General features: G+C 44.8%; 2 protein-coding genes and 1 non-coding gene across 3 annotated transcripts in view; 2 read left to right on the top strand and 1 right to left on the bottom strand.

The window, feature by feature from the left end:
- The window catches only part of LOC140912546 (uncharacterized), a 178145-nt gene extending 173927 nt beyond the window's left edge, over positions 1-4218 (bottom strand). The window contains exon 1 of the mRNA XM_073347095.1: positions 4047-4218. The gene's annotated coding sequence lies outside the window, so the exon portion shown is untranslated. The remainder of the gene's footprint in view (positions 1-4046) is intronic.
- A 236-nt stretch (positions 4219-4454) lies between these two features.
- On the top strand, positions 4455-4527 carry TRNAA-AGC (transfer RNA alanine (anticodon AGC)). Its single transcript has one exon. It is a non-coding gene; the product is annotated as a tRNA-Ala (tRNA).
- Positions 4528-8926: 4399 nt separating this feature from the next.
- LOC140912545 (ribonuclease inhibitor-like) overlaps positions 8927-18787 on the top strand; it is a 35319-nt gene continuing 25458 nt past the window's right edge. Inside the window, exon 1 of the mRNA XM_073347093.1 lies at positions 8927-9239. Within this exon, the coding sequence (XP_073203194.1) occupies positions 9173-9239 (67 nt within the window). The 5' untranslated portion in view covers positions 8927-9172. The remainder of the gene's footprint in view (positions 9240-18787) is intronic.

Genomic DNA, 18787 nt, shown 5'->3' with positions numbered 1-18787 from the left:
TCCCTTTTTCATGATTATTTGACCTTATAAAAATACGGTTATACACTCTAGTATAGTCGCTTTCTGGAGAAAAAGGAAGCAGGATTTTGGCTGCAAGGAGAGTTCCCCCAAAGCAACCAGCCATCAGACATTATTAAAATACATAATCAGTGTATGAGAGAAACAGTTGCTTGTGCTGATAAGAACAAGCTAATCCCTTTAAAGCCCCCTACCACTTTTACATTTCATCTGCTGAAGTCACTGATGCAACCAATTTTGGCAGTCAGGACTCAGTCACAGGAAACACACAAACAACACAGCAACTGGCCTGCAGCACCTAATCTAGTAGCGTCTAAGAAAAATGCTGCATACGTGCTTGTGACTGCTTTAAGTAACTCTTTCACCGATTTAGCTATAAGACTAATTTCCAAAAACTTCAGTCAGTGACCACCACCACTCATGTGGAAGGCATGTGTGGTAAACTAGTAAGGGGGTACATACAAACTCTGTGATGCTTCAGAATATTGAAAGAACGAACGAAAGAAAGAAAGCTGCAGGCAAATCCCTGGGGTCTTCTAAACCAGCAGGGTGTAAAAAAGACAAAGAGGATAAGAAGACTGTGGAGAAGCTAAAGACTGTGCATGCACATCATTTCTCACAGGTAACTAGGGCTGAACACCTCAGCTAAGGTAACGCTTTATGAGTGACGCAGGTGAAACACTAGCAGAGATAGAAGTGATGGAGCAAGAGGACAAATTAATTGCTGAAGGCCCAACATGTCTCTTGAAAATATTAATGGTGGTCTTGGGACTGTGTTTATACATCAGCTTTTCCTTCACTACTGAGAAAAATAACAATAGTACTAAAGAATGTAATACCTCACAAGAATGGAGATACTGTAATTATGATAAGAATAAGCCAGCACAGCTTCTGTGGAGTTAAAGTCATGCCTTCTCACGTACCAGAATTCTCTCAGATGTGACAACAGTAGATAAAGGGAGAAAAAAAAAAGGGAGATAAGTTCTTGAAAGATTAAATTTTGATAAAGGTCCTTCAAGCAGCTATTAAGAAAATCTGTTAAGCAGAGGGAAAAGGCAGAAACCTTTTATGGATTGGAAACTGTTTGAGAAAGGAAAGAGAACAAGAACATACAATTCTCAATTGAGAAAGATGTTAATATAGCAAGCTGCCTCAGATATCAGTACTGTAGTAGGTTTCAGAGTAGCAGCAGTGTTAGTCTGTATCCGCAAAAAGAAAAGGAATACTTGTGGCACCTTAGAGACTAACAAATTTATTTGAGCATAAGCTTTCGTGAGCTACAGCTCACTTCATCGGATGCATTCAATTAATCTGGACAAGGGGTGAAAAGTGAGGACGCAAAATATAGTGAGCACAAAGTCATTCAAACTTTTAAAACTAGGGAGAATTAAAATTGGTTAAAGGGACAACAAAGTAACAGATTAAATTTAATCCAGATAAATGCAAAATACTACACAATGCAAGGACCAACATAAACCACTCACATATACTGATGAGTTTGATGGACTGGATGATCTACCAGATCTTTTCCATTTTATACTTCTGTGATTCAGAATTAGTTGTGATTGCTCAGATAAATGACCTAGACATCACCATGTTCAGTTCAATAAAGACATCTCAGCATGCAGCCATGGTCCACAAAGCATCTAAAATGTTAGGCAGCTATCAAGGGTGGTTAGAAAGTATTATGGAAAAACCTTTATTCAGATATTTAATCATATGTATTTGCCTTGAAGACTGTGCTCAGTTTTGGTTATCTAGTACCAAACATTACAGAAACAAGAATACAGAAGCAGAAAAAAGTTTCACATTACAAGGAGAAAAAATAAGAGAAATTAAATGGGAGCAAAATAAAATCTAAAAAGGTAGCATTTTAAATATAACTATACATCATATATGAAACTTGATGTTGCTAGATATTATTTAGACAGATTTTTAAAATTCTAAACACACCAGATACATGCATTTGCAATTGCAGTTGTAGTTACACTAAACTAAGATAAAAATTACAAAAGCTCTCAGTCATTTTCTTCAGGACATAATCTGATCATCAGCTGGGGTCAGGAAGAAATTCTTAACTCAGACAGCATTCCCCCAATTGGTCAGATGCATTACACTTTTTTGTTGCTTTTTTATTTTTGTTTTGGATTTATTGTGATTTACTCAAAAGTAATTTGTATAAGCCCTCTAGCAGAAAAGATACTGGATAGATCACTTGTTTCAGAGTAACAGCTGTGTTAGTCTGTATTCGCAAAAAGAAAAGGAGTACTTGTGGCACCTTAGAGACTAACCAATTTATTTGAGCATGAGCTTTCGTGAGCTACAGCTCACTTCAGTTTCTGTATTTGTATGAATAACTTCATACAAAAAGACTGTCTCATATCTCTGCCTTAAGAAAGTTTTACTAACCTGTTTTATTAAATATCATTATTTTAATATTAGCATAACTGATGCAACAGTTTCTCTTAAGCAAGATTACCTCACTACTAACAAAGCATAGGTGCCAGAATTCAGGTTATATTTTTCTGTACAGTTATTTCAAGCATGGGGGAAATACAACAATAAGAGAGATAATACAAGTTCAGGTACTCTACCTCTGAATATTGGTATACCAACCTGATGTCAACAAAAATCAAGATGTATAAGTCAGAGAAAAAAATGACACTGAGCAGGGACTGTGAATAGACTGTGAACACTTTAGAGATCCCTCTGTATGAATGCATTCATTCATTCATTCCGGTGCAGACTTTTCTGGCATTGAGTTGAACACCCACACCAAACCTTTTTGTATACCAGGAAGGTTATGATACCCAGATACCCATGCTATTTTGTAAAATCCTTAAGCATGCAGACTGTTCAGATTAGCTGTGAGAAGATCATTTTCCAGTGGGGAAAATGAAAACCCCACACCAATACCACTTCTACCCCTCCCTTCCAATATTTGAAGAGAATCTGTTTCTACATTTTTAAAGTTTACAGGACTAGATGAATGAATTCTATTCATAAAAATTCCAAATCCTCCCCTAACAAAAGCAAAGACATAAAAGAATTATTTTTTCTTTCAGTTTTTATGTTGAATATAGGAACTTTTTCATCTTAGTCCAGTCTCCATTCTTGATACGAACTTCACGCCTGCCTATCTGCAACTGTCCATAAAAGCCACAACATGTCCCGAACTACAGTGGTTTCTACCAGACTCGTGCGCTATAATATACATACACCCTCTACCACTCCCTATACATACACGCACCACACAGAGTCCAGAAAATACACTACACTCAAACCCCCCAGAGCTACACACCCAGAGCCTCCCCATAGATACAAAAAAGAAAAGGAGTACTTGTGGCACCTTAGAGACTAACCAATTTATATGAGCATGAGCTTAGTCTCCAAGGTGCCACAAGTACTCCTTTTCTTTTTGCAAATACAGACTTACACGGCTGCTGCTCTGAAACCCATAGATACAGACACCTTGTAGCCCCACTCAACAGACAAGCCTTTCACAGAGATTATCTATGCCTAGACGTCCCTCACATCCCATGTCCCCAGGCAGACCTCCCCGCCGTATTACCCTGCTATAGAAATACTCCCATGTTCCCATACAGAACCATATGGACACTCCCCAGACACCTCGTGCCCTGCATACAGCGCACCCCCCATATACCACCCCCACTGCATATACCACCGTGCAGACAGACCCCTGCACGTTAGCCCCACATACCCAACCCCTTGCATGCCACCCCCATGCAGACCCCTGCACATCAGCCCCAGGCACCCCGCCCCCACACGCCCTGCCCAGCCCAGCCCAGCCCACTCCCCCCACATACCACCTCCTGCCCACACACCCCCGGTCTCTTTACACGCCCCCCCCCCGCGGACACCCAGCAGCAGATCCGGGGGGCGGGGGGAGGCACCTTCCCCCCAGTCCTTGGGGAAGCCGAGCCCCGACACGCTCATCACACCCCTAGCCCCGCCCGTGGGGAGGGGGGGTCCCGCGGCCGCTGCCCCGCGGGGAGCCGGCTCCTTACCGCTGGGCAGGGGGCGGCGTCCGCGCGCGCGGTCCCGGCGGGAGCCCCAGTCCCGGGTGCGCATCCTCCCGAGGGCGCGAGCAGCCGCCGGCTCCAGCCCCGCCAGCGGCGTCTCTCACAATGAGACTCCGCGAGCGAGCGAGCGAGCGGGCAGCCGCTCCCCCTCCCCTCCCGGGGGCTGTTGTAGCGCGCAGGCGCACGAGCCGCCCCATGCGTCTCGGGAAATGTAGTCCTTCCTCCGCCTGCGCTCTCCGGCCGGCGCTGTCCCCCACCACAGCCCCGGTGGGTTATTCCCATAGGACAGTCAGTGACTGTGCGGCGGCACCCGTCCCCTACTCGGGGACGTTGAAGGTTCGCGGGCTAGGAGGAAGACTATAAAGGGCTATGGAGTGACCTATTACCCAACGCGGGGAATTAGCTCAAATGGTAGAGCGCTCGCTTAGCATGCGAGAGGTAGCGGGATCGATGCCCGCATTCTCCAAAAGTGTATTTTTTTGTGTTAACTTCATTAAATGAGAGCAAGTCCCACAGGAAAAAAAAAAAAAAAAAAAACCTGGGGCTCAATACAGCTAAATAATTTAAACCAAGCCAGCCACCAATCATTTCAGTTGTAAACATACAAACAAACAAACAAAAAAGGGGGGGGAGGCGGGGCTCCAGCTGGCCCTTTATTATTGCATTTAGTTATAATTATCTATGCCATTTATTATTTATACAAGCGGGGGGGATGACTCTTCCTTTGCCACAAACAAATAAAACGAGATCTCTGCTCTCCAATCTGAACTCCCCTTTATACAAATCCGTCCCAGGTTGTCTGCACTGTAGCTCTGCCTGACTACTTGGTTTGCAGTGTTACAAAGTCTGCAGTGCACTAAAAATGATCATTATGCGCGTGATTTGGGGAATTCAGACAATAGCTGGATGCCAGGCACTCCCGTCAGCCTCCTGTCCTGGGTGTTTTCTTTCAATCCAGTAACATCCCTTCCCATCTTTGGCACTGTTTGCCGAAAGTGGGGAGTTATTAAAAGAGCCCGAAGCGATCATTAATAAATGCAAATGCCATTTAGTGTTGAAATTTGTAAGATTAAAAATATCTGCTTCACCCAGAAGGTCCAGCCCAGAAATAATGAAAAATAAAGACAAGATATTCATAGGGGGAAATTGGGAGACCAGTTTTATTAGAACGGGCATACCAAAAATACTCAAGTATTACAACGAAGAAGAAATAGGGCTGTGAAAATCATTACCCACATTTAACAAGTATAATTATTTAAAAGAAATGAATTAAGTTTTTTTTAATCCAAGTAATAACTAGAATCTGAAATTAAGGTAAAAAATCAAATAAAGAGTTCACATGTCCAACAGGAGACATTATTGAATAATTACCCTTCCAGTATCCCTCAACTCCTAATAGTCTCTAGGAGTTTAACTTTCAACCATTCAAAAATCCAGAATTAACAAATTATAAGGGTTTGTTCAAGGACTCAATTAACAGTTTTCAGATTAATTTTAGATGGTGATCTATGAAGGATGGTTTTGAGAGGAAATCTGAGCTCTAATATTTGACTGTGTTAGAAATTTTACTGTTTAACTTTTAGTCAAATCATTTCATCACTCTGTCCTTGCCCTGTAAAATGGGGGTACTACTACTTCCTTTGTTTGTATTGGTTATTTAGACTGTAAGTGCTTTCGGGCAGGGACTGTCTCTTACTACGTGTATGTACAGTGCCTAGCACAATAGGTATAACACAAACAACAGTAATAAATAAATGGCATCACTTAATTGTTTTAACACTTTGGGGTGGGTTGTTCCAAGGTGTCTTTATGTCCCCCCTCCTTATACCTCTTCTACCATCAAAGTCTTCATACCTCCATGACCCTCCTCGTAGTAAGGAGAGCCGGATGTGGCACCCTGTGAAACTCATCACTGCCACTCTGTGCATTGAGGGGAAAGTACTTTGAAGGTGACAAAAGCCTGGCTTCCTCGCCAGAGCTAAAAGAGGTGCCTGTGAGATAGCCCCATGGCTGGGGAATGAGGGCCCTAGTTTGGGACATACACGCTGACAGGACCACATTACACATTCACGAGATTGCCAAACTGCTCCCTAGAGTTACAAAAATCAACAGTGGACTGTGAATTATTGCACTACATTTTTTAATCTGTTTCATCAAAGAGAGCGATATAGCCACAACTCACTTTTAAAAAGAGTAGGCACTGGCATCTATCTTCTGTTTGTTTGCATCAGTGCCATGTGTAGATATTTTGTATACACCATATGAAGTATGAGTTGTGCTTTCCTGAAGGTCTTGCTAGCTGCTGCTTCACTTTTGCACTTCTCTACGTTGAAAATGTATTGTTTGCAAGCTACAATCTGGAGAAGGGCTACAAACACCTACACATGTATAACAATGCAAAACACTCAGCTTCTTTCATAACATTTAATTTACAACATGACAACTGGAGGTCTCCACAGAAATCTTTGAAAGTACTAATACAGTATCTTTGCCACTCAGGACAGTGACATTAATGGGAAGTGTCCTTATGAAACCGAGGAAGGAAGAGTTCAAATGGGAGAGCATTACCAGAAATTCCACTTGAAAGGGGACTCTTGGCCATTGCAAAGTGATTAAGTGGTGCTTTTTATAGTAACACCCACATAATCTTAGGAAGCCATGGATTTGCTACAATACTTTTAATGTACAGAGAATATTGACTAACACTCTTGCAAAGCAGAGCTCAAAAAGTATACGAAGTGTGTGATTTTTATGTAGCCTGGGATTTTGCAGTGGTCTTATAAAATCTTCAGGTTTTCTGATTCCATAAACATATGAATTAACCAGATGTCAGCAAATCTATCTTGTAAAGATATATAAATTTACACTGGTATTTGCATGCAGCAGGCATTTAATGGGAAAGCAAAATCCATTTCATTCCCCTCTTTCATCAGCAGCTATGCAAACCACATGCAGAACATTTCTCCAGTAAACTTGTTCTTAGGGGCCAGCTGCTCTCACTCTCCAAGATAGATTTTCATGATGCAGTTTCAGTGAGTAAAACATGTTAACCCCAAAATCCTAGCAAAGCTTGGATGATATTGAAACACGTAAACCACACGGAAAATAAAAGCATAATGCAGAGTTCAGTCACAGGACAAAAGCAAACTGAGCCTGCAATGCCCTCTGCAGGCTGCCAGAGAACTGTTCTATAAACTCCTACAAAGTTTCATGCCATTTGAAACATCAAGTGGAAAAAAAAAAAAGTCCTAGAAACATCATTGATGGATTAGATGACCCAGTAGAGAAGACCTTTCTAAGACACATAAACTAGCTATTTAATCTATTTCCCAGCCCTGTGACAAGATTGGTTTCTTTATCTGGGACACATCCCTGATAAAATTTCCAGTAACTTTAATCAGCTCCAATGTCAGCAATTCCACAGCCTCCCTTGGCAACTTGTTCCATAGCTGAAATGGAAAATTCTTCTGAATATTAACTTACATTCTTAAACCCATTGCAAGTGGTTTTGTTCTTATTGACTAACACAGCTACAGTAGCCATTATAGTCTTTGACCAAATTACATCATCAATGCTCTTCAGGGTGTACTGCACACACATCTTCTAACTAAAGCATAAACATTCCAATGATGTAGTTATTTAATTCTATGCTTATTACCCAAAGCACACTCTTTTCTATTTAATACTAATCTGAAACTAAGACACATCTTCGGAAATTATCCTTTCTGCTATGGAACAACATGAGATTTGAATTATTAATAATTATTCTCTCACTTATTTCTCATACTATATACCATTGTGAGCTAACATATTGTTAAGCAACTGTATTGCATAATAGTAGGGAAAAGGGTCAGAGTGGAAAGTGTTATTTGAGTGTCTAAAGTTAATTTTTGCATGTAGATTTTTGGTAGGGAATGTATGAACTGTTAATACTATTCAAATATTTGGGCTAGATTTTCTGGGGCAGCACTGATGAATGGGCCTAAAGGAACTACTTATAACTCCTTGATTTGCTACCCTGCCATAGCTTAGAGCAGCCTCCCAGTGTTCTACTCCATACCAGCTGGCAGTGGTCCCCAAGCCACACCTCTTCTTCCCCACTCTCAACATGCCCCTACACAGGGGCTGCAGGAGATTTAGTTTAGATGGTCGGTATATTATTATTATTATTATTATTTGTATAACGGTAGCACCCGGGAGCCCAAGTCATGGATCAGGACCCCATTATGCTATCAGGGTTCCCATGCCCCAGGGGACTCCACAGCTGAGGACGTGCAGTGGGCTTCTGTTTCCTTTGGGCTGAGGCAGGGTGGACCAGTGATCCTGGCAGGTTCCATACATGTCTCGGGATGAATCATAGAATATCAAGGTTGGAAGGGACCTCAGGAGATCATCTAGTCCAACCCATTTCCAGAGATGCACCAGGTTTTCTTTTTTAACTGTAATAGTCTTGGCATTATTTTTGTTACCTTTGGTAGTAACCTTTAATGTCAAGTTAACCAGTTTTCTACCTGGAAATATTGGAGTAGCTCCACTGCACTATCAATCATTACATTATGTGGGGCAGCACTGGGAACGGGAGTGGGCTTGCGGTGGGCACGCATTTCGCCACCCCCTGTTTTCAATAGCCACAGTCTGGTAGCGTACGCTTGTCGCCTTCCCCTTCGCTACTTTGTTGTCTTCATAACCTCCAGTTCCCTGTTCCAGGAACACGTCTCCCTCCACTCTCCAGGGGTCACGTAGTTTCAGCAGCAGTGTTTCCAGTGTCGTCGCTTTCCAACTCCCCCTCTCACGTCAGTGCCTGGGGGAAACGCTGCCCGTTCCTCTTCTCGTCTCCTCTCTCCTCCCGCAGGGCAGAGACTGTCAGACCGCCCCGCCGCAGGGCGCTTTCCCCAGGCTGACACCGACTGCAGGGAGACAGGCGCTTTTCGATTCTTCCCCGCGCACGAGCCCCACTGCAATAGCCACGTGCCTTCGCGCAGCAAGTCGATTTGGAGCAGGAAAAGGCTAATGCACACCCCGGAGGAAGCGATCATGCGGCTGATTGTCAACATACGCTGCTACACCGAGTTCCCCGGCAGCCAGTGCCTTCGTACAGCCGCGAGCACTGTATGGGAGCCAGACTTTTGCTTTCCTTTGGCCTTCGGAGATTTCCGTGTGTCTGGAGCAGAGGAAGAGGTAAAACCCACCCCGCTGAATCCACGCTCCGGTGGCTAGCCTGAGACTCTGCCAGTGCCGCGGTGTTCACACACAGCTCTATCTGGTGTGCTAGGGTAACCCCTGCTTGCACGGCGCTGTCTGCCCAGGCTGGGGGGCTCCCTCTTAGCTGCAGTGTCGATGTACCCTGGATCTCCACCCCCACAGGCTGGGTGTTCCTCACCCATTCCTACCAGGCAGGATATTGCTGTACCTGGAGTCCCTCCCTGCCAGTCTTTTACCAGTTATTTCCTCTGAGTAGGGGGAATCCCTGCTCACTGTGGGTACGTTTTCCCAGACCCTTCTTAATAAAGAGCGAGCTGAAGTCCACCCATCCACCTCACTTTATCATTGGAGCCATGGCCCCTCTTGGCTGGGGGACAGGGCAGTGTGTTGTGCCCTAAGAGGCTCCCTTTGGTGGTCTCCCTGCTGAATTAAAATGGAAGCCAGCCAGCTCCAGAAGATAAAGGGAAGAGGAGGTAGTAAAAGGCTGACAGTCCCGTGGCCACCAAAGGCTCTCAAAGGTAATGGAGGAGATGGAACCAGGAGGATTGGGGTGCAGCCAGGGGCTGGGGGAAGGGGGGAAATGGTGCCTCAGTTGTTGGACAGCACCCTGTATAATGTGGTTTTATTGGTGAGCAGTGACACTGCCAGGGAAGCTGAGATGGGGCGGGGGGGGGGGGAAGGGTGTCAGAGGAGCCACAAATGAGGACAGCCACCTTTTTGGGTGGTATGGGGTTTGGATGGCTGGAGGGAACTAAGGAAGATAGCACTACAGAGAGGTTGGGGTAGCTAAGAGGGGGTAGGGGCCCAGTTGGAGAAACCGGGGGAAAGGGAAGTTGGGGAACTGGGAAGTAGGGGTCTGATGGCAGGAGGAGGTTGGCCTGAAAAGGCTGTTTTGGCAGTGGGAGTTAGTCCTGACATAACACTGCCATAGACTTGCCATTTGTTCTATTCCCTGGAGTCACACTGAATCAGAGTCTGAGCAATAAGCAATTCGGCTTGCTCTATGGTTATCATTTGTCATCAGCCCTGGCCATGCTTTGTAGGGGGGTAGATCACAGCCATTCAACTTTAATTTCCTTGACGGAATTTATTTTAGTGTGGGTGGGAAGGGGTTTCGCTTCAGCAGGCCTTTCATTAACCCTTGGCCAGATCTCCACATCCAGCTATCTCCCTTGGGTTAGTGAGCACTTGTGTGTAATAGAAATGAAAACCTTGGAAGCAGGGCTGTCAATTAATCGCAGTTAACTCACAAAATTAACTACAAAAATTATTCACGATTAATCGCATTGTTAAACAATAGAATACCAATTGAAATTTATTACATATTTTTGGATGTTTTTCTACATTTTCAAGTATATTGATTTCTATTACAACACAGAACACAAAGTGTACACTGCTCATTTATATTATTTTTATTACAAATATTTGGACTGTAAAAATGAGAAACAAAAGAAATTGTATTTTTCAAGAAACATCATACAAGTACTGTAGTGCAGTAGTTTTCAAACTTTTTTTCTGGCAACCCAGTTGAAGAAAATTGTCAATGCCTGCGACCCAGTGGAGCTGGGGATGAGGGTTTGAGGCTCCAGGTTTTTGGGGGGCTCAGGGCTGGGGCAAGGGATTGAAATGTGGGGTTGGGGCATAGGCTTACCTCCGGTGACTCTTGGTCTGCAGCGCAGCTGGGGTGCAAAGGCAGGCTTCCTGCCTGCCCTCCCACTGTGGACTGCACTGAAACCCGGAAGCAGCCAGAAGCAGGTCCGGCTCCTAGGCAGAGGCGTGCAAGCAGCTCCGCGCAGCTCTCACCTGCAAGTACCGCACCCCCTTCCCCAGCTCCCATTGGCCGGCCAATGGGAGTGAGGAGCTAATGCTCGGGATGCGGGCAGCATGCAGAGCCCCATGGCCCCCTTGCCTAGGAGACGGACCGATGCTGGCCGCTTCTGGGGTGCAGCATGGTGTCAGAACAGGTAGGGACTACTAGTTGTCGCCTCCCCCTGGGTACTGAGCAAGTTGACCCAGTGCCTTGCATTCTGCGACCTACACTGGGTCGTGACCCAAAGTTTGAAAACCACTGTAGTGCAATCGCTTTATCTTGTTTCAGAGTAACAGCCGTGTTAGTCTGTATTCGCAAAAAGAAAAGGAGTACTTGTGGCACCTTAGAGACTAACCAATTTATTTGAGCATAAGCTTTCGTGAGCTACAGCTCACTTCATCCGATGGATGTATGCATCCGATGAAGTGAGCTGTAGCTCACGAAAGCTTATGCTCAAATAAATTGGTTAGTCTCTAAGGTGCCACAAGTACTCCTTTTCTCTTTATCTTGAAAGTGTAACTTACAAATATAGACTTTTTTTGTAATATAACTGCGCTCAAAAACAAAACAACGTAAAACTTTAGAGCCTACAAGTCCAGTCAGTCCTGCTTCTTGTTCAGCCAATCACAAAGACAAAAAAGTTTGTTTACATTTATGGGAGATACTGCTGCCTGCTTCTTATTTCCAATGTCACCTGAAAGTGAGAAAAGGCATTCTCATGGCACTTTTGTAGCTGGCTTTACAAGGTATTTACATGCCAGATACACTAAACATTCATATGCCCCTTCATGCTTCAGCCATCATTCCAGAGGACACGCTTCTATGCTCATGACGCTCATTAAAAAATGTGTTAATTAAATTTGTGACTAAACTCCTTGGAGGAGTCTCCTGTTCTGTTTTACCCGCATTCTGCTATATATTTCATGTCCTAGAAGTCTCGGATGATGACCCAGCACATGTTCGTTTTAAGAACACCTTCACAGCAGATTGGACAAAATGCAAAGAAGGTACTAACATGAGATTTCTGAAAATAGCTACTGCACTCGACTCAAGGTTTAAGAATCTGCAGTGCTGTCCAAAATCTGAGAAGGACAAGGTGTGGAGAATGCTTTCAGAAGTCTTAAAAGAGCAGCACTCCAATGCAGAAACTACAGAACCCAAACCACCTAAAAAGAAAATCAACCTTCTTCTGGAGGCATCTGACTCAGATGATGAAAATGAATATGCATCAGTCCACACTGCTTTGGATCGTTATCGAGCAGAACCTGTCATCAGCATGGAAGCATGTCCTCTGGAATGATGGTTGAAGCACGAAGGGACATATGAATCTTCAGCGCACTTGGCACGTAAATATCATGACACTAGCTACAACAGTGCCGTGCAAATGTCTGTACTCACTTTCAGGTGACATTGTAAACAAGAAGCGGGCAGCATTATCTCCTGCAAATTGTAACCAAACTTGTTTGTCTGAGCAATTGTCTGAAGTAGGACTGAGTGGACCTAAATTCTCTGTAAGCTGCAGAACCCACCCAGCGGGGACCTACTGCGGCTAGGGGAGGGGTGACCCTCGCCTGGCCACAACCCAGGCCCAGACCTGCCGCGGCCCTCCCCCTTGCCCAAACCTAGCCATGGCCGGGGAAGGGGTGCCTGTCCACGACCCCAGCCCAGGTGCTGCTGCAGGGAGAGAGAGCTAGGGGGAGTCCTCTCTCCCCGCTGTATCCCCAGAGCGCCCTCCTGCGGAGCCCAACCCCTCATCCCCAGCTCCACCCCAGAGCCTGCACCCCCAGCCAGAGTCCTCATCCCCTGCACCAGCCCTGAGCCCCTCATGGCTGGCCCCAACCCCAAGCGCACACCTCCAGCCAGAGCCTTCATCCCTCCCCCCACCCACCTCCAAACCCTCTGCCCCAGCCCTGAGTCCCTCACCCCCATCACCTCCATATTGGTGCACATAACAAAATTCATTCCGCACCCATGTGGGGAAAAATTAGAGGGAACACAGGAGTTGACCTGTAGACTCTAAAGTTTTACATTGTTTTATTTTTGAATGCAGGGTTGTTGTTTTTTTGTACATACACATGTAGAGTTAAGTTCAACTTTCATGATAAAGAGTGCACTATGCTATTTGTATGAGGTGAATTGAAAAATACGATTATTTTTTTTTTACAGGGCAAATATTTGTAATAAAAATATAAAGTGAGCACTGTACACTTTGTAATTGAAATCAATATATTTGAAAATGTAGGAAACCATCAAAAATATTTAAATAAATGATATTCTATTATTAACAGCATGATTAATCACACAGTTAATTTTTTTAATTGTTTGAGAGCCCTACTTGGAAGATAATGGGTGAAGGGTTGCAGATGGGCCAGTGTATCTATACATCTCATATGAGTGGCTATTTGTTTTCTGGCAGTTTATATAGCTAGCTGGCTATAGTTTAATTATATACAGTGCCCCTCAGGCTGGAGAGTTTTCTGGACTTTTCCAGCTTGTTCTCTCTCCCCTCTCTGGTTTTCTATAGAGCCCATCATTATAGCATCAAAATGTTCCATGAGGATTTAGCAGCATGACTCATTACAATCTGTGGGTAGGCTTGGCAGGATTCAATTTAAATCATTAGTCATTGGTACACGTCAGTTTCACCTGACACTGAAATCAACAACAACAACAAAATATTGAGGTTAGCAAGCACAGCTTCCCCCACACCTAGTGCCTGCAGGGAACCGGTGTCACCCACCCTGCAGGGAACCGGTGTCACCCACCCTGCAGGGAACCCTCAGTAGCCCTGCTGTCACAGCAACACTCACTCACTGGCCAGGAGTGCTGGGGCTATCCCTGGCAAGAGCCATTCAATAGCAAGGTGGCTTCCCCCATGGCCAGGGTCTTGTCCTCCTACCTGGTTGGGATTCACTGCTCCACGGGGCCAGGATTGCAGCCTCCCCTGCACCTGACTCCCAGGTATCTCAGGCCCCTTGGCAGCACTAGGAGCCCCCTATAACTCTTCTATCAGTGCTGCCCTAAGCCTTCCCCCCGCTTATTTTCCTGCAACTGTGAAAATTCACATAGATAAATATTGGGAACTTTAAAATATCTGTTGAAATGACAAAAAATAAAAACTGGATTCTGCCAAGCCTATCTCTGGCCCAGGTGCATGCAAGCTGTGCTCAGCAGCCCTCCCAGGGGCTGGGTTTTAGGAAGCTTTCTGCAGTCTCTCCATACTGACCGTAATTGTCCTCCAGGGACCATCATGCTGGCCAAGGATTGCCAGAGATGGCACACTTCAGCCAGGCTCCCTGCTTGTCCCTGCCCTGGAATACTTACTACACTGGGCTGGGTAGCAACAGGTGGCACAGAGCCAGCTAGGCCATTGTTAAACCATTGGGGCCCCTCTACGCAGAGGGTATCCCCAGCTGGACGTTTAAACCGATTGCCTGTCCTGGTGGAACCAGAGCATCAGCTTCAGGGGGATTTGGATCAGGCCAGTAGGGCAGGGATGAAGGGTACAGGAGCATGCTTCCCCAGCCACTTCTTGGGAACGTGCAAAACGGAGGCGGAAACCTCTCTCCAATCCCGAGACACACAAAAAGGACATCTCTTCCCCTTTGATATAGGCAGCAACTGTCATCAGCTGCACTGGTAAAATCTCCGGTCACCACAGATTGAGCTTTCCAGGGGACCGATACACATTTGCCTGAAAACTGTTGCCTGGTGGGGCATGGCTACCACTATTGCAGAGGTCCTTTAAGCTGTCCCCTGATGGCTGGTTTCCATGCTCTGAAGCGGCAGCATGGAGGAGACGATCATCGGTGCATTGCAAAGCGTAGAGTAGACCATCCAAGTCCTCTTTCACAGAAGGACTCGCTAGGGAGGCAGGCAGCGGTCAGCTGTTTATTTAAAAGATAAACAGGTATCACTTTCAAGTTATAAAATAATAACCTAATGCCAAGCTAAATAAACCTCAAGGCCAAAAGCTGACGAGTTTGTTAGCCTAGGACACAGGTACTGTATTACCAAGCTAATAGAGAACGCCACCATTGTATTGTTTTACTGAAACATAGCTGCCTCCCCACCCTTGATATTCTTCAGTCCACCTGCTCTTCCCTGCCCCTAGAAGAAGTCAATAAACCCAGACTAGCAGGGGGGAAGAAAGGCCAACCAGGTGTGAAATGTTGCTCAAGGGCACAGATGGTGAAAACTAATTGCCCCTTATCTGTACTTCTTCCCTATGTTTCTGAGCAACTTTGCTTCCTGCTTGCTCCACCTCCTTCTCCAGGTTCATTAACTGCAGCACTGAAGGGTGGAGTCTCACATATGCCTCCATGTCCCTTACATGTAACTAGTCTTTTCACAGCTGGGAAATGGGGGGAGAAAGGGTTAAAAATAGACAGATTAAAATGCAATTCTTAATAGGGGTGAGGGGCTAAAACTGCCTCAGGGTCAAGGACAACTAGGTGGGGTATATCACAGTCCTGGTAAAGTTTCCCCTACTGGACTCTCATCACACTGGGCCAGCTATGCTTTAAGCTTTCTCCTTAGTCTAGGTAGGCTCCAGAACTCTCTCTTGCTTTGTCCTCCTCTCTGAGCACAGGCAACCTGTTACTCCGTCACAGAAATGGGGCCTGATGATCCAGCTGTCCTAAGCTCCCAGGACCAGTGCTAAATTCCCCGCATCCCAAAGGGCAATCCAGTTGCTGAAGCACACCCAAGCTCATGCTCAAATAAATTGGTTAGTCTCTAAGGTGCCACAAGTACTCCTTTTCTTTTTGCGAATACAGACTAACACGGCTGTTATTCTGAAACCATTTAACATGTGATGGGCAAAGCACATAACACACAGGCATTGCACAAATGGATTCTAAAACAGTTACTCTTTATTTTAGCCAATACAAGAAATATACAGCTCTAGGTAAAATGATACAATTACCTAGACATTTCCATACCCCAGGTTCCTAAACGCTTTTGAGGATTGTTGGGCTTAGGCCACAATCTTTTAAGGGATCTCGGAGCAGAGCCTCACCATCCCCCCTCCTGCTGAATCTCCTCTCACCACTACCTCTCAGATAAGAGGCTAGAGATTCTTTATTTTATACTCTTCAATCCCCTTTCTCAGGTGACCCCCTGATTAGGATTATCTGGTGATTTAAATCCACCACCAAGAGATCAATTGCTCAGTTACCACCTCCTGGAGTTCAGAGTTGAAAAACTGGTTTGCCCAGAGCAGTAGCCATCACTTTGTCCAAGGGTGCTCCATTTCAATGGACAATCATCAATGTTTAATGACCCTCTAATGTTAGCCCTGTGCCAGGTGCAATAATTTCTCCTGTCACCTCCTGTGGGTTTTAGCTCAATATGGAGGGAAAAGACATCAGAGAAGGGAAGCGCCACACATTCAAAATGAAGTTTGCTGACTGACCCAGATATAGAGTCCCCACTATCAAACAGAATTCATAAGCTGTACAGATTCTCCAGATTGTCACAGGGAAATATTAGTTCAGGGGAGAAGAAGGATAGGGTTGTGAAATAGAGGTGGCCATGTTTGCTGCAGGGAATATGGGATGAGGAAGGTCAGAGGGCAGTAACAAATCAGAATGGTGGGATTTATAGTAGACAGTTCATTTATAGTAGAATTGCTATACATTTAGAGAAAATACAGTAATTACACAGATCAATATAACCTGATTGGTTGAGGACTATTAGCCAACAAGTACAGGAATTGCATAAAAAATACAGCTAATATTTTCAAACGTGAGCCCATGAATTCAGATACCTAACTACAGGCTTTAGTCCCTAACTAAGTGGCATGATATTCAGAAGTGCCTTTAATGGGACTTCTCCTGTGCTCAAAGTTAAGCATGTGTAGGTGTCTGCAGGCTCAGGCAGTAAGGAAGTTATCAAAATAAAGACTTACTCCATCTGTTTTTTTTTTCCCCAGGAAATCTGCTCTGGCACTTTGTACCAGAGCTAACCAAGATCTGCTCATGTTAGGCTTCATTTGTTACAATCACAATAGGTCTGATAAAGTTGCACCATAAATTAAAAGAAAAACTAAACACCTTAGCACAACATTGTTCTGCTGTCCTCTCCGGAGCCTAACAGAATTCAGATACAATGCAAAAGAGGGGAATCACCAATAAAATACACAGGAGGAGGGAAAATGACCAAAAATGTGTGTGTGTGTGTCTCTCTATCAGGCATTGTGTGTATAACGGCAAATTTTGTCGCCAAACAGCAGTGGTTGCATAGAAACCAAGGCAGGAAATAGCTAGCTGCTGTCTCTCACTGACTCCCTTTTCAGAGATCTGTACACAGCCAAACAAGTATTGCAGGATTGGCAAAACCTGATTCTAGTTTAACTTTTCCTTTTGGGGGATGGGAGCTGCAGAGGCTAATCTGTGGAGGAATGGCTGGTTGTAATTAATCAGAGAATCATCATTTGAATTAGGAAGAGGGAATCTTATATTTTAAAAATAAAAAAAAACTGGAGGAGGGATTTACTTCTGAATTCACTGTTCATTGGGTCTAGCCTAGTAAACTATTTATACCCACACTTTAAAGCCATGGGCTTTTCCATGCTCCATCCCTGGAAAGTTGGGGGTGGGCTGGGATTACCCAAGGGATTTAAGTGTTTGGATATAAACATAAGGACGAATGAGAAAGGGAGTGGCTAGCAGGCTAGAGTGAGGAAGCAGTTTAGAGAGATGACACATAGAATCCAGTAACTCATATGAATGTAGTTCATGCAATAAGAGGATGGATGTGTCATGGAAGCCTCCCCATTTCTCCTGCCTGTGTTCTGGGTTTGTATTTAGCATCTGGGAAAGCCCTGTGATGGCCGCACCTTCTTCCAAAATAATCACCATAGCAGCAAACAGGGCAAACTTTCACCAGCCTATCTTGAAGCTTTCCACTCCTTTTACATGTGAAATGGCTGAGAACAGAGGCTTCTCAGCCTTAGGACATACAGCTCAACTATGCTCAGTATCTTTCAAAGTGTTTCACTAACAGAAGGAGAGATTCAGAGGTACAGGGCCAGGGAGAAAGGCTGTTGCCCGTAGGGTTTGTAAAAGAGATGGAGGTAGATACACTTACAGGGACATAAACCCGCTTAGCAATTTCCCTGAGAGCTGAACATTTTTAAGCCTCTGAAAATTGTTTTTTTAGACTCTTCAACCAAAACAAACATGTTCTCCGCAATGGTATCTGGGATTCCCCTTCACACTGCTGTCTTAGTTCCCTGGTAACTCTGTGTCCTCTCTCATTAGATTCCTCTCTACTAGCATCTAGGCTGCTTCCCTGAGGGGAACATTCCCTACTGTCCCTGGGGAGCATTTGGGCACTGATATTGGGTGAAGAGGGGGATTTATTTTTCTTCAGGGTGGAAAACCTAAGAATGCCAGTCCAGCTCCTCACAGGTATTTAGGCCCCTAACTCCCAGGATCTGGGTCAGCATGTCCAGTATTTTGTCTAGCACCGCCAGCACTAGTTTCTTTAGCGCCAACTCTTTCCAGCCCCACCCGCAATCTCCCATCCGTGCACTCAGCAAAATGTGCCTTTTTGGCCTTTACCCCAGAGCTTGAACGGAAGTAATTTCACAGGGATGTATGGGAGACAATTACTTTTTCCTTTCTAGCCTTTCCATACAGATATTAAATTTAGCAAGAGAAATTGTGTTGTCTCTCGGTTGATCTACCTGTTAGCCACCCCCTTATGC

The sequence above is a fragment of the Lepidochelys kempii genome, chromosome 6 (genome assembly GCF_965140265.1).
Source record: "Lepidochelys kempii isolate rLepKem1 chromosome 6, rLepKem1.hap2, whole genome shotgun sequence".
NCBI lineage: Eukaryota > Metazoa > Chordata > Testudines > Cheloniidae > Lepidochelys > Lepidochelys kempii.
Note: the sequence above shows the minus strand (reverse complement) of the source record. Positions and strands in the feature narration are given on the sequence as shown.